At 40.0% G+C, this 13,053-nt stretch overlaps 1 protein-coding gene across 1 annotated transcript; it reads left to right on the forward strand.

The window, feature by feature from the left end:
- The first annotated feature begins 2,383 nt into the window (after positions 1-2,383).
- Positions 2,384-12,085, forward strand: pmel.S (premelanosome protein S homeolog). The gene is given in 12 exon segments (NM_001204093.1): positions 2,384-2,463; positions 6,030-6,161; positions 6,451-6,597; positions 7,198-7,338; positions 7,441-7,602; positions 8,052-8,426; positions 8,620-9,045; positions 9,446-9,607; positions 10,235-10,331; positions 10,428-10,630; positions 10,820-10,910; positions 11,704-12,085. Coding segments are annotated over 12 exon segments (2,151 nt in total). The 5' UTR covers positions 2,384-2,399; the 3' UTR covers positions 11,855-12,085.
- Positions 12,086-13,053: the final 968 nt, after the last annotated feature.

Raw genomic sequence — 13,053 nt, forward strand, 5'->3', positions numbered from 1 at the left:
AGTCACCCTTGAGTTTGTGCAGGGTCATAGGTCACCACAATTTTGTGCAGAAGAAGCCTGGAAATTTCTTTCATAAGCACCCACAAAGTTACACACTCTTTATTATTTACATTTATATGCAGAAAGTTTCCGGGATTTGTAGTGCAGCAATACCTGGGGACCAAAAGATAAAAATCCAGTTCTTTAAAACGTAAATTCCATTGTTTCCTTTTGGGACCACAGTGCATTTGTTCACTGTCACATTTCTATGAGGAGCTCAGTAACCCACTACCTGCCCCACCTGCTCATTTACACATCATTAGACTTGGCGGATAATGAAAGATCCAGTCCTAGAAGGTTGTCACATGGTGCTTTGATGCCTTTGCGTTGGAACATGCCAAGAGATGAAACAATCACTGCCTGAAACTTTTTCTTATTCTTTTTTCCCTTTTTTTTTAGACAACAAAAGTCTATACTGCACTTTGTCTGTTATTATGCATTTTGGTGAATTCTAATGAGTACCTGGTAAATCACTTGAACTGCAGAGATGCTGCTGTTTGAGTTTAAAAAAAAGCTTTCAAGAAATCGACTGGGCTTGTAAAGACAGACAGTGGCTTTCTGTTCCCTGCCATTATGGTTTGATTTCTTGATATAATGTAGCAGACGCAGCTGATTAACTGACCCATGATCCATATGCAATTCTGACTATGCTACAGTTTAGAAACGTGTCCTAATAGACAAGGAAAGGACTAATAATTGCTATTCCCCTGCAGCTGAACACATTTAAACTGAACACAGGGACAAGTGCTCGTGAGTGCATCCCTAATTCTAGCACCATGATGCTATTGTTCCCCCAAGAATTCCCTATGTCATAATACACATACACCAACTTGTAAGCATATTGTACTGCACATGTGGACACTGCAGGATTGCTGCAAGTAATTGTTGGGAAATGCTAGAAGAAAACTACTGTGTGCCAGTATGTAATTTATAGAACAGGACCACTGCTTGTGTTCCAGATTAGCAACTATATTCACTGGTAGGTTCAGAATCAAATATAAGTGTTACATTGATCTCTATTGTGATCTTATCTTTGGTTTGTCTCGAATAGAAGGTTCATACGATTTTCAGACCATGTGTAGATCGTCCCTACATTTACGTATCAAGGCAATCGGTCGGTTTAGACAGGTTAGAAGATTTCTGCTGACTAATATTTAAATTTTCATTTCATTAATCTTGATATCTAGATATTAGACTGACGCATCGTGCAGCGTTCACATCCGACGATCAGTTTGTAGATGCGACATTTGTATTACTTACATTAGATTCAGAGCATTCGACATGCCGCCTGCGATTCCTCTCATTGAGTCGGATCGGAAGGATGCGCACCGTGTAGTTCCAGCCTTAAACAACACATTAACAATTGTCTGAATGCCAACCTTACACCAAAATGTTTTTTATAACATCAAAAATAAAGCAATTCCTCCCGTTTAGCCTCATCCTTCTGAATTTGATGTTATCGTTGTCAGCAAAACGTTGTCTTAATCCAGATTCAGTTTCCTCAACAGTTTGGAATTTCACTAGCTATCTGGTTTATAGGGTCCAATTTGCCCTAGCAACCAGGTGATAGTTTTAAGAGTCGGGATCAGTGACCCCTATTTGAAAGCTGGACGGAATAATAATTCAAAAACTAAAAAAAAATGAGAACCAGTTGAAAAGTTGCCAAGAAGGGTCCATTCTATACTAAAAAGGTGAACTTCACCTTTAATTTAGTTCTAAATCACTCTAGCAGCCATGCATTGATTTGAATGAGGGACTGTAATATGAACAGGAGAAGGATGAGTAGCAATAATAGTGCATGTGTAACCTCCAGAACATTTGTTTTTATGGGGTCAGTGACCCCCATTTGAAAGCTGGAAAGAGTCAGCAGAAGAAGGCAAATAATTCAATAAATATAAAAAGAGTAAAAAGTTTCTTAGAAATAACCATTCTATACATTAAAAGTTAACATAAAGGTGAACCACCCCTTTAAAATAGCAGCTGGTAAAAAGCACCATTCACAACAAAAATGTGAATGATTTCTAACGTCTGAGCTTGTTAGCATTTACCACTTGCTAGTCTGTGATTTTCATCGACACTTGGATACTGGCGAGGTTTGGATTGAGTTTATATCAGTTTTAGTCCTTTAAATTCTCTAAATAACAAAATTGTACATTGATAACATCACATGATAGAAACTCTCCCTAAAGCTTTAACCTGTGACTTTCTTGACTTTATCCCCTGTGATGAGTTGGAATGCATTAATCCTTCTGATGTCATGGCTGGAAGGTGTGACCATGCTAATGAGAATTTGCTCCTAATTTATAGGGCTGCTGTCAGGCATTTTCTTTGTGGCCAGGAAGGACATCATGATACACAGGATGAAGGGGGTATACGGTCTGGTGGTTCTCTGGGTGCTTTGTGTTGGAGGACAGACACAGAACTGTAAGTATCCTGTCATGCTATTTCTTAGGGTTTCTTCTGTCTATGGGGGTTGTGGTTTTTAGTATCTGCAGGTGGGGAACTTGTCTTTGAATTTCTCTCTCACTATTTAGTAGTATGTAGGTTGTGGGCTAGATCTGTGTCCAATATGCCATCATTCCAGGATTTTCTTGGCAGAAAAGTTTCAGTAACAATACAGTAGAATTTAATATATGGCTTGTTAAACTGTTTTTGTTAGTTGAACAGGCATTTTTTAAAAAATGTATTTAGAATTCACTAAATACTGAATCTGAAAATATAAGCAATTGTGACATGAGCTGTAAGTCTTGAGTGTTTGGAAAATAAAGTGAAATGATTTGCCGCCATATATACTTTATATTCAGGAAAGAGGTAAAAGCCACTTGTTCAACCTGTGCAAGCACACTGGGATTTCACCCTTCAGTTACCGTCTGGCATTGTGGTCTATACAGCAGTGGTGCTGCTTGAACAGAAATGCTAATGCTGGGAAAAGTTGCCTCTGTATAGTGGTTATGACTTGCCTGTTTGTATTCACTGAAGGAGCTACTAAATACACAGGAGTAAATGTAAAGGATTTCTGCAGCTGTTATGGAATGGTGGGAGTTGTAGTTCCGAGCAGCTTTGAGGTGCAGGGTATGTTAGGATTTGTAGCTCACAATAGGCAAAGGGTTATGAGTCCTGAATTAAGATGGGGAGGGATGTATTATTGATCCAATAACACATGGCTACCAATCAGCAGTTACATTGTACTGTTCTACAAATACAATTAACAACATCAACTGCTTATTTCCTTCCAATAAACTTGGCTTGGGTGAAAATCTCTATGGATGCAATTCCTGTTCAGAGCCATAATTGATAGTAAGGATTCACCATTTTTTGGCTTATTGTAGATAGGCGACGTCTGTTATAGGTCAATCTGCCTCCATCAGTAAGGGCCTTGCATATGGGTGTTTCACCCTGCACTTAACTTTCCTGCATCGCACTGCAGAGGTGTGCACAATAATATGCAGCATAATCGCCTCTTTTGGTTCTGTACTGACACAGTACATTGCACCCCTGCAGTGGAATGCAGGGGAACACTGGGCAAAATGTCTGTGAGTAAAGGCTCTTAAAAGGTGCTCTAAAATTAATTATAACAAGTTTTTTGCATTACTGATGGAAGTCCAGCTGCTGACCTCTAAATCTATTTGAATTACATCGGGTGTATTCCTTGCAGTATCGCTATTAAATGAGAAATAAACCCTAGAAATGAATGTGCCTAAAAATGCCATTTTATATAGTTAACTTATGGCACCAGCAGCAATGATCCAGGTCTTCAAACTTGTCACAGGGGGTCACCATCTTGGAAAGTGTCTGTGAGAAGCTTAGGGGTTGTCGAGCAGAAAATGAGGTTGGTCTGTAATATAAGCTGATGCTACAGGGCTGATTATTAAATTCTGATACTAATTGCACTGGTTTCTGTGCTGCCATGTATTAACTAATCGGCCTTATATTGTGACATTTCTATTCTATGTGTACTGTATATTGTGAGTGGGTCCCTAAGCTCAGTAAGTGACAGCAGCACAGAGCATGTGCAGTGAATCAGCAGAAAAGAAGATGGGGAGCTACTGGGGCATCTTTGGAGACACAGATCTTCCCTGCTAAAGGACTGTGGTTGCCTTGGGCTGGTACAGAAGCCCAAAACATAATATACAACATTTGTAGCCTACTGCTTTGGTTCTCCTTTTAAGGGGTTTGATCATTGACACTAGTGCTAGAATAATATGGAGCACATGCACCTGTGGTAATGGTCAGTGCAGGCTATAGTCTGCACCAGATTAAAAAAAAAAAAAAAGTAGTTTAAGGTGTAGAGCACATTGCTGCTGCCTGCAAGGGAAGCTTGTACTTGCTACCCATTCTATATGCAGTGTCATGGAACAAAGGCAATGCTGGATACAGTGAGGCGCAACTCTATGGCCTCCATTCTAGGAGCAGCTCTGCCAATTCTAGGAGCACACAGACTTGTGCCTCTGAATCTGTTCCTGTGTCTACAGTGCCTTGCCTCTGCTTTAATAAATGAGGAGATAGATCTATATCTAGATAAAATATGGTGTAAAATTAGGGAACTGTAGTATACATGAGATATCTAGATATCTCATGTATACTACAGTTTCCTAATTTTACACCATATTTTTACTGGTCCCCTAAACTATTAAAGGTTCAGTATGTGTTTGGTGCACTCGAGGAGTCACTTGGCAGTGCATTTTAATTGCAGAGAGGCCCAAACAGCCCCCTCACAGGCCCACTAAATAGTTACTGTCTGTGGCATTTAACAGCAGCCCCTCTGGCATTTGCCAGGATCCACAGATTGCCAGTCCAGGCCTGAACAAAACATAGTAACATTGTACTTTGGGTTGAAAAAAAAAATACATTATTGAAGGTGAAAAACGCTATCCGAAGTCTTCACAAATTTCGTCAGAGGGGAAATTCCTTCCTGACCCCAAGACGGCAGTCAGACCAGTCTCTGCATCAACTTTGTGCTAAATGCTCATTTTGGCAATCCTATTGCACTGCTTTGGTCAAGTTGAGTTTAATTCAGTGTAACTTCCCACAAAACTCCAGGGCCCCTGCAAATGTCGGCTGAGCATCACATGTGGAATTCCAAGGAGGATTGAAGACCCATGTGATTTAGTCTATGCCTGGAGCCCCTCAGTATGACTTCAGCATTCACATCACATGACAATCTTGGGCTCCACTGACCCAAAAAGTGAGCCTGGAAATCACCCCACCCCTGGGGTGTAAAGTCTGTACAAACCATGTTTGTTGCTGTTAAAAGGGTTGTTCACCTTTTTAGTTTATTTGTGGTTTTTGTGATATTTAGCTTTTTATTCAGCAGCTCTGCAGTTTGCAATTTCAGCTGTCTGGTTGCTAGGGTCCAAACTACCATAGCAACCATGAATTGATTACAATTGGAGACTGGAATAGGAGAGGGACTGAATAGAAAGAGGAGTAAAAAAGTAGCTATAATAATGCATTTGTAGCCTTACAGAGCATTTGTTTTTTAGATGGGGTCAGTGACCCCCATTTGAAAGCTGGAAAGAGTCAGAAGACAAATAATTTAAAAACAATAAATAATGAAGGCCAATTGAAAAGCTGCTTAGAATTGATCATTCTATAACATACTAGAAGTTAATTTAAAGGTGCACCACGTGTCCTGTGCAAGAATCTGTCCCAGTTTATGTGATACACTTATGGAATGACTATACATATTCACAAATAAGGCAAAATGTTTTCTAGCAGCAGTATGTGATTTAGCTTGAGGTGATCTAGCAGGATGCAGAAACCAAGAAACTGCTTTATTCAAAATATATTTGTAAGGATGGTCTCCTTCTAGTCTCCTCCTTAACTGCTAATAGGATTAAATGCCTGCATGACAGATCTGACGTTCGTGGAAAAGATGAGGAAGGCACATTATTAAGCTGTACTTAGTATATTCTAACCTTTTTCACGTTTGTGTTTCTCAATGAAAGAGCGGTGGAATTCTGACCCCATTAACCTTTCTGCTTTTTCAGGGTCTCAGAACAGAGTGCAGCAGACAAACCAGCAGGTTGCAGGTAACAGACAGTCGCCTTTCAAATCATGGAACAGCAGAATGTACCCCATATGGAGAGGCAGTGAAGCTCAGAAGAAAAACTGCTGGAAAGGTAAGTTAGTCGAGACAGGTTTGACTGATGTATTGAGAACAGCCTCGGTGCTTCCGCCTCATACAAAAGCCCCCAAGAATGGGCTTCCCAGCCCTACACACTTACTGACATTCTACAAACTTGTACACACACCCTGCTCTTCACAGGAAGACCACAAAGGACAATGTACTTCTGCCTCCCAAAATCTAAATTTCTCCCTGTAGTCCAGAGCAGCTGTAACTTCCATATCTAGACTGCTAGTTCATGAGCTGGGATATTCCAAAGTGAACTAATATAATCCTATTTGCAGGAGGTCAGGTGACCTTTGATCTTGTTAATGATGCCCCAACATTGACTGGAGCCAAAGCTACTTTCTCCATTCGGCTGAACTTTCCCAACAATCAAACTGTACTGCCAGATGGACAGGTTGTTTGGGGTCAAAACCGCACAGACAATGGTGAGTATTGGTTTTATGTACATATCTCTTAGTATTGATTCTAATTGGAGATGCAACAAATCCAGAATTTGGTTCGGGCTTCGGCCTGGATTTGGCCTTTTTAAGCAGGATTCAGATTCAGCCTAATACCAAGTGCCTGGCCGAACCGAATCTGAATCCTTAATTATGTGACTTTTTTTCATCACACAAACAAGGTAGAAAATTTAGTAATGGTGCCCTGTGCACACAGTTCTCTTTAACCCTTTGTAGACAGTTTGGTATTGGGCCCTCTCTTTCACAAAGGATTCTGCTGAATCCCAAAATAGTGTCTTCGGTACATCCCTAATGCTAATGGGAAAAATGTTGCTGTTAGCGTGTTGGGCAGAAAGTATAAAAGGCAGTCTTGGTTGTTGGATGGTCTGGATTAGCTATTTCAATGAAATCGAGAAATACAATACACTTGCCCTGAAGCTGAAATTTTAAGGCGGTTACAAACCTCGTTGTAGGGTGTTGTAGCAGCACAGTTTTCTTTTTTTTTTTTTTGTTTTTTTTTTTTTTTTGTAAAAAAGAAAAAAATAATCATGGCTCATAACTTTATTCTGTATGTGGCCTTGCATACAGGTACATGGATACCTAGTGAAGAACCTATCTATCCTGATGAGTCTACAGAGGGATCTGAATGCACTTTTCCAGATGGCCGTCCTTTCCCTCGTGGTGTTGAGAAGAAGCACAGCAAGTTTGTTTACGTGTGGCAGACATGGGGTAAGATGTGCAATTGAGGGTGTTCGAGTTGCCAGTCAAAACTGTTTTTTTGTGATCTCTAATCTGAAAAAATGTCACTAAAGGTAACTTCTTATATTCTAGGTAAATACTGGCAAGTAGTAGATGGGCCCTCCTCTAATCTGACAGTGGAGACTGATGGCATTCCACTTGGCTCCTACACTATGCAAGTTGTCGTTTATCATTACCGTGGCCGCCAGAAATTCATCCCCATTGGCAGCATATCCTCTCAATTCACCATAACTGGTAAATATAACAGTTTAAAGTAATAGTAACTATTCATGGCATGGTGAGTCTTGCTTGTCAGTCTTTTCCCAGTCCATCTTGGCTGAGCATTGTGCTTTTTGAGAACAACCCCTGTCCCAACTGCAACAAATTATTGCTCCATGACCCTCAAGCAATTAAGTTCAATTTAGAAATCGTTGGCATTGCTGCCATGCAGTACTGGGGTCCTACAGTAGATTAATTCCAACCAAGGCCTTATCTCCAACTGATGTAAGGTCTCTCTGTGTTTGCATGTTTCCTCCCATACACCAGAAATATTTAGTCACCTGTTCACCTAAAAGGATTTCCTTGTGAAAAAAAGTATATAGGTTCATCAGAGATGGACTGAATAGTAATTTCATTTATTGTGGGATTAACAAATTTTATATATTATTTTTTTTTTTTTTTTTTTTTATTTTTTTTTTTTTTAGACCAGATTCCAGTTTCTGTATCAATCTCTCAGCTTCTTGATCTGGATCAGGAGGACCAACGCTTTATCCAGAACAGAGCAGTATCTTTTGCTGTAGCAATTCATGATCCCAGCCACTATCTCCAAGCAGCTGATATCTCCTTCTCCTGGGATTTTGGAGACCAGAGTGGAACACTTATCACCAGAAACACTGACGTCACCCATACTTATGTTTCTCCTGGGGTGTTTAGACCAAAGGTTGTCTTGCAAGCTGCCATTCCTATTGCACCATGTGGCAGTACTGCTCCAGTAGCCACAGCAGAGCCAGTACCTACAACAGTTGCTCTTGCACAGCCAACAACTGCAGCTGCTTCTACAAGTGGTGGACAAGTCACAGGTATGTATTTATATTAGGTAGTGGCTGAGGTTGGAAGGAGATGCACATCCATCAAGTAATCTTCTGTAGTTGTAACAGAACTTAACTTGTGCAAACCAGGGTTATAACTGATCTATTCCAGTAGCAGCTAAAGCTAGTAGAAGTAGTTTAATTTACATATTTCTATCTATGTTCTAATAACTTTGATCTACAGATGCACCTCCTGGAACCACAGCTGCACTCCCTGGTAATATCACAGAACCCCAAGGAACTATTAATGGGATTGTAGTAACAATACCTTCTGATGAACAAAACAACTTGGCTGCTGAAGCAACATTATCTTCAGACAATGAGGCTGCAACTCTGCCAGAAGCTATAGAGGATGAAGCAGGTGTGACTGTTGCAGGAGAGGAAACTGTACCAGAGGAAGAGGAGGCTGTGCCCAATCAAGAACAGGCTGTAACTGTAGCAGAAGCTGTGCCCAACCAAGAACAGGCTGTAACTGTACCCAACCAAGAACAAGCTGTAACGGTAGCCGAAGCTGTGCCCAGTCAGGAGGCTGAAGCTGTGACCTCAGAAGCAGAGACCACTGAGGCAATTGCTGAGCTTGCAGAAGGTTCTCCTAGTGTCCCATCCCAAAGTGAGTGCATTTTTCTTTGCAGCTAAAGTTTTTGTTTACAATACAGAGAAATGTCTGGCCTCCAGTAATCACATCATTGCCTCTAAGTTTAACTTTATGCACACACAAGATGTTTTTTTTGCTGAACCAGGGCATGCCACAATTTGTGTGCACTTAGAAATCTGTTTCAATTACAAAACCAATAATCCAGTATTTTTGGCAAGACCTAAAATGTGATGGCCAAGAAAGCCCATAAATAGAGCTCTTCATAAAAACAACTCTTGTTTTGCTTATCCAGTAAAAAGATGCTAAATACTGTGCCAGTATAGGTATTGCCTTATACCAAAACCAATGTTGCAGAAAGAGTTGTGGGTGTAAGTCACTTATGTTGGACCTTAACCGATATTAACTTTGTTTGTAGTAAATGAGCTGCCCGGTACAACAGCTGAGGTTCTGACTGTGCCAGCCACAGAAGCTGCCGAGGAGGTTGTGGTTATTGCAAAGCGTCAAGCTCCTGAGGATCCACTTGTAGGCTGCCTCCTCTACCGTTATGGAACATTTGCAACTGATCTGGATATTGTTCGTAAGTTTTTCTTTATGACGCTGATGTAGGGAAGGATACCTTTTTTTTAAAAGGATATCATAACTGAGTTTTAGCATATATAAAACTCTGCAACGAGCATTAAAAACTGTTTAAAACAAAACTGATTCAGTTGCCCCCATATGAAATAAAACGCAGTAGGTTATACCTAGGTGCAGTAACTCGTAGCAACCAATATGCTGCTCGCTTTTAACCATTTGACCAGTAAATTCTACCAGTTGATTGGTTGCAACCTGTAGCAAACATGACATCTTATATTACATAAGCCATTTAAAAGTGTGAAACCTATGGCTGCCTTGTCTTGCTTTATGATGGCGATTTTTTAGCTATCGTATAGAAGTCTTGGGAGTCGCACATCCTCCTAAGCAAAAAAAAAAAAAATTCTTCAAAACACTAATATAAAACTGTATTTTAGTGATGTGAAAGATTGCTGGGTTTTCAGGGGAGAAAAAACTATAACAAAACTGCAAATAACACAGTATGCCAAATATACTGAAGTACATAAGAATATCAAATGGTGGCAGGTAGGATCATTTATGTTTGTATAGAAAAGGATTTCTTTCCTTGTATCCACTGAAACCCCTTGTTTGTGCGATTTTTATTTATCAGAGGGCATTGAAAGTGCACAGATTGTTCAGGTAGCTCCAGTTGCAGCCGTTGATGGAGCTGAAAATGCAGTGGATCTTACAATCACATGCCAAGGAAGGTGAGATGATTTGAGTTTGGAGTGGTGCTCCTGCATGACTATTCCTGTTTACAAAACCAGTAGCAGAGAATAACACCTTCTGATCTTTCATTACAGTGTACCTAGCCAAGTGTGCACAATTATCTCTAATCCTGACTGTACCATTCCACAAGAGACTGTCTGCAATACTGTGCAGCCCTCAACTGACTGCCAGTTGGTCCTCCGCCAGGTCTTCAATGAAACTGGTCTATATTGTGTCAATGTGTCCTTAACAGATTCTGTTAGCCTGGCAATGGCTAGTACACAAGTCAGTGTTTCAGGTGAGTAAATGCCAATAGCTAATTGTATGCTCATGTGCTCTTTTGTTAATTTCTACATTTTCTCATTACAAGTCCCAAGCTAAAATAACTTATTGTGTTTTGTGCATATGAGCAGACCCTTTAAAGCCAAATGACTAAAACTGGTGTCAGTAAACCCTTGTTATATGTATAACTTTCTTTCACCCATAGGTGCAGGATCCTCATTCTCAAATGGTGGTATTGTCATAGTTGGTGTGCTTTTGGCAGTGTTTGCTGTAGTTATTGTAGCCTACACATACAGGTATGTACTGTGCTCCCTCTTGAATTTTGAATAATCTGTTGTATAACGGCATGTCATTTAATATTACACAGTATACCAGTGTCCTTTTCAGCAAATGTAACATGTACCCGCTCTAAATTAACAGTAACAATAAGGTATATGGACCCACTTGATAAAGGGACACCTTTGCCCTCTGTCATGTAGATTGGGTATCTAGATAAGAAACATTTTGGGAATTTAAAAGTGAAGTCAAGGCTTGCTTTGGTGCCCTGATTACTCCTGGAGCCAAGGAATGGTGACTGTCACAGTCAGCTTAATATTTGTATTCATTGGTACTGGTTAAATAGTATCTGCCCTTATTTTGCTTATAACACAAGTTTGATTCTAACCAAAGCCCTTTGCAATGATTATCTGAGCTGAGCAGTATGTGTTTGGGTTGTGTCCAGTTCATAATCTGTCAGACTATTTCTAGTTATGTGCCTGAGAACTTTTTGCTAAATAGTAAAAAAACTTGAGCTCCCATTCTTGTTGAATTTTAGAACACTGCACAAGCCTTTCAGGATGAGTTGGGCTGATTAGAGGGCAAGCTACACCAGAGCAAATACCCATATCAGCCGACAGATCTGTTTTCAGCAGACTGATCAAAACTAATGGATGAGCAGTTGCTATGGTTAACTGCCTTGGTGCAATTTTAGCAACCAAGTATGTGTAATTAAATGCAAATCCTTCTCTTCTGTACCATAATTGCATAGCTGAGCATGAACTCTTTTTCATTGCTTTTTAATTACATGTTTTGTTTTCCATCCCCATCTAGGCAAAAAAAGTCTTATACAGCTTTAACAACCGCTCCATCTCCATCAAATTGGTTCCCTGACAGGCTTTCCCTTCGTCTGTTCTTCCAAAATGCTCTGGGGCTCTCCAGGAGTGGCGAGAACAGCCCACTTTTGAATGGCCGGGTTGTGTGATGGAAACAGCTGGCCTGAAGTCGAGGCATAGCATGATGCCTTGTCATGAACAGTAGAGACATGGCCTGGCAAATCTAATCAGTAATAATCAGTGTGCAGAGGCAATGAAATAATAAACATTGGCTCACATATCACTTTGGTAAAGTATGAATGAGTTAACTTGGGCCCAAGAGTTAGAATTTCTTTCAACTTATGGCTGGTTCCTACCCAATAAACTTGTTTAATAAAAAAGAAAAAAAAAAAAAAAATGTTTTTGCTTGAAACTTATTTGTGTAACCTCCTGAAGCTTTAGGTGAGGAAAGCTGATAATTCTGTATTGTCCCAGTCTGAGCACTGGCCTTTGCTTTAACCTCTAGTTATCGAGCAAGCATAATACAAATATTTGCAAGCATATTATTATTTACTGTAATGGTATTTCTAAGCTGTTATGCGGTCAGCTAAGGAGTAATATTGGGCAGCCCCTGGGAGGCTCATAAAGAAAATAGACCAAGACTCTAACTGTTTATTAGTGCTCAGATTTCAAAAATAGAAATCCTGAAGAATATTCTGTTATGGGGCCCAGAAGTTTTATTCAGCAGCACTGCCAATACGTTTAAGCATTTAATTGTACATGGTTCAGCATTCAATCTGGGGACCTGTTCAAGTAGATTTGTGGGGGGCTAAGCATTATACACAGATGCCTGTTTCAAAAATAGCTGCCTGCCTGCAGATACCGCCAACTAGTGTACATAATCACAAGGCATTTAACTTTACTTTACTTTTGTCTCTGTTGCTGCTTGTTTCGTTTTTAAAAGTGACCTGAATGCTAAATCTAGTACAGGTATGGGATCCGTTATCCAGAAAGCTCTGAATTACAGGATCCCTCAGACTCCATTTTAATAAAATATTTTTATAAATTTAAAAAAAAAAAAAAATCCCTCTGTAGTAATAAAAGTTACTTTATCAGAAGAGAGAATTAATACTTATTGGAGGCAAAACCATTCTGCATAACAGGTTCCATACCTGAATACTTGACAAATGCCGCTAAGTGGAGCAAGTAGTGTATAGTTAACAGCATTCTAACAAGATGGAATTGCTGCAAGTCTCTTTCTCCTGATCCTTTAAGAAGTACTTGCAGCTGAAGGTTTGGGTGCATTACATATCCCTTAAAGGAGAAGGAAAGTCACTTTCTACTTGGGGGTGCCAAAAGTTGGGCATCC

Source organism: Xenopus laevis, chromosome 2S, assembly GCF_017654675.1.
Source record: "Xenopus laevis strain J_2021 chromosome 2S, Xenopus_laevis_v10.1, whole genome shotgun sequence".
Lineage (NCBI taxonomy): Eukaryota > Metazoa > Chordata > Amphibia > Anura > Pipidae > Xenopus > Xenopus laevis.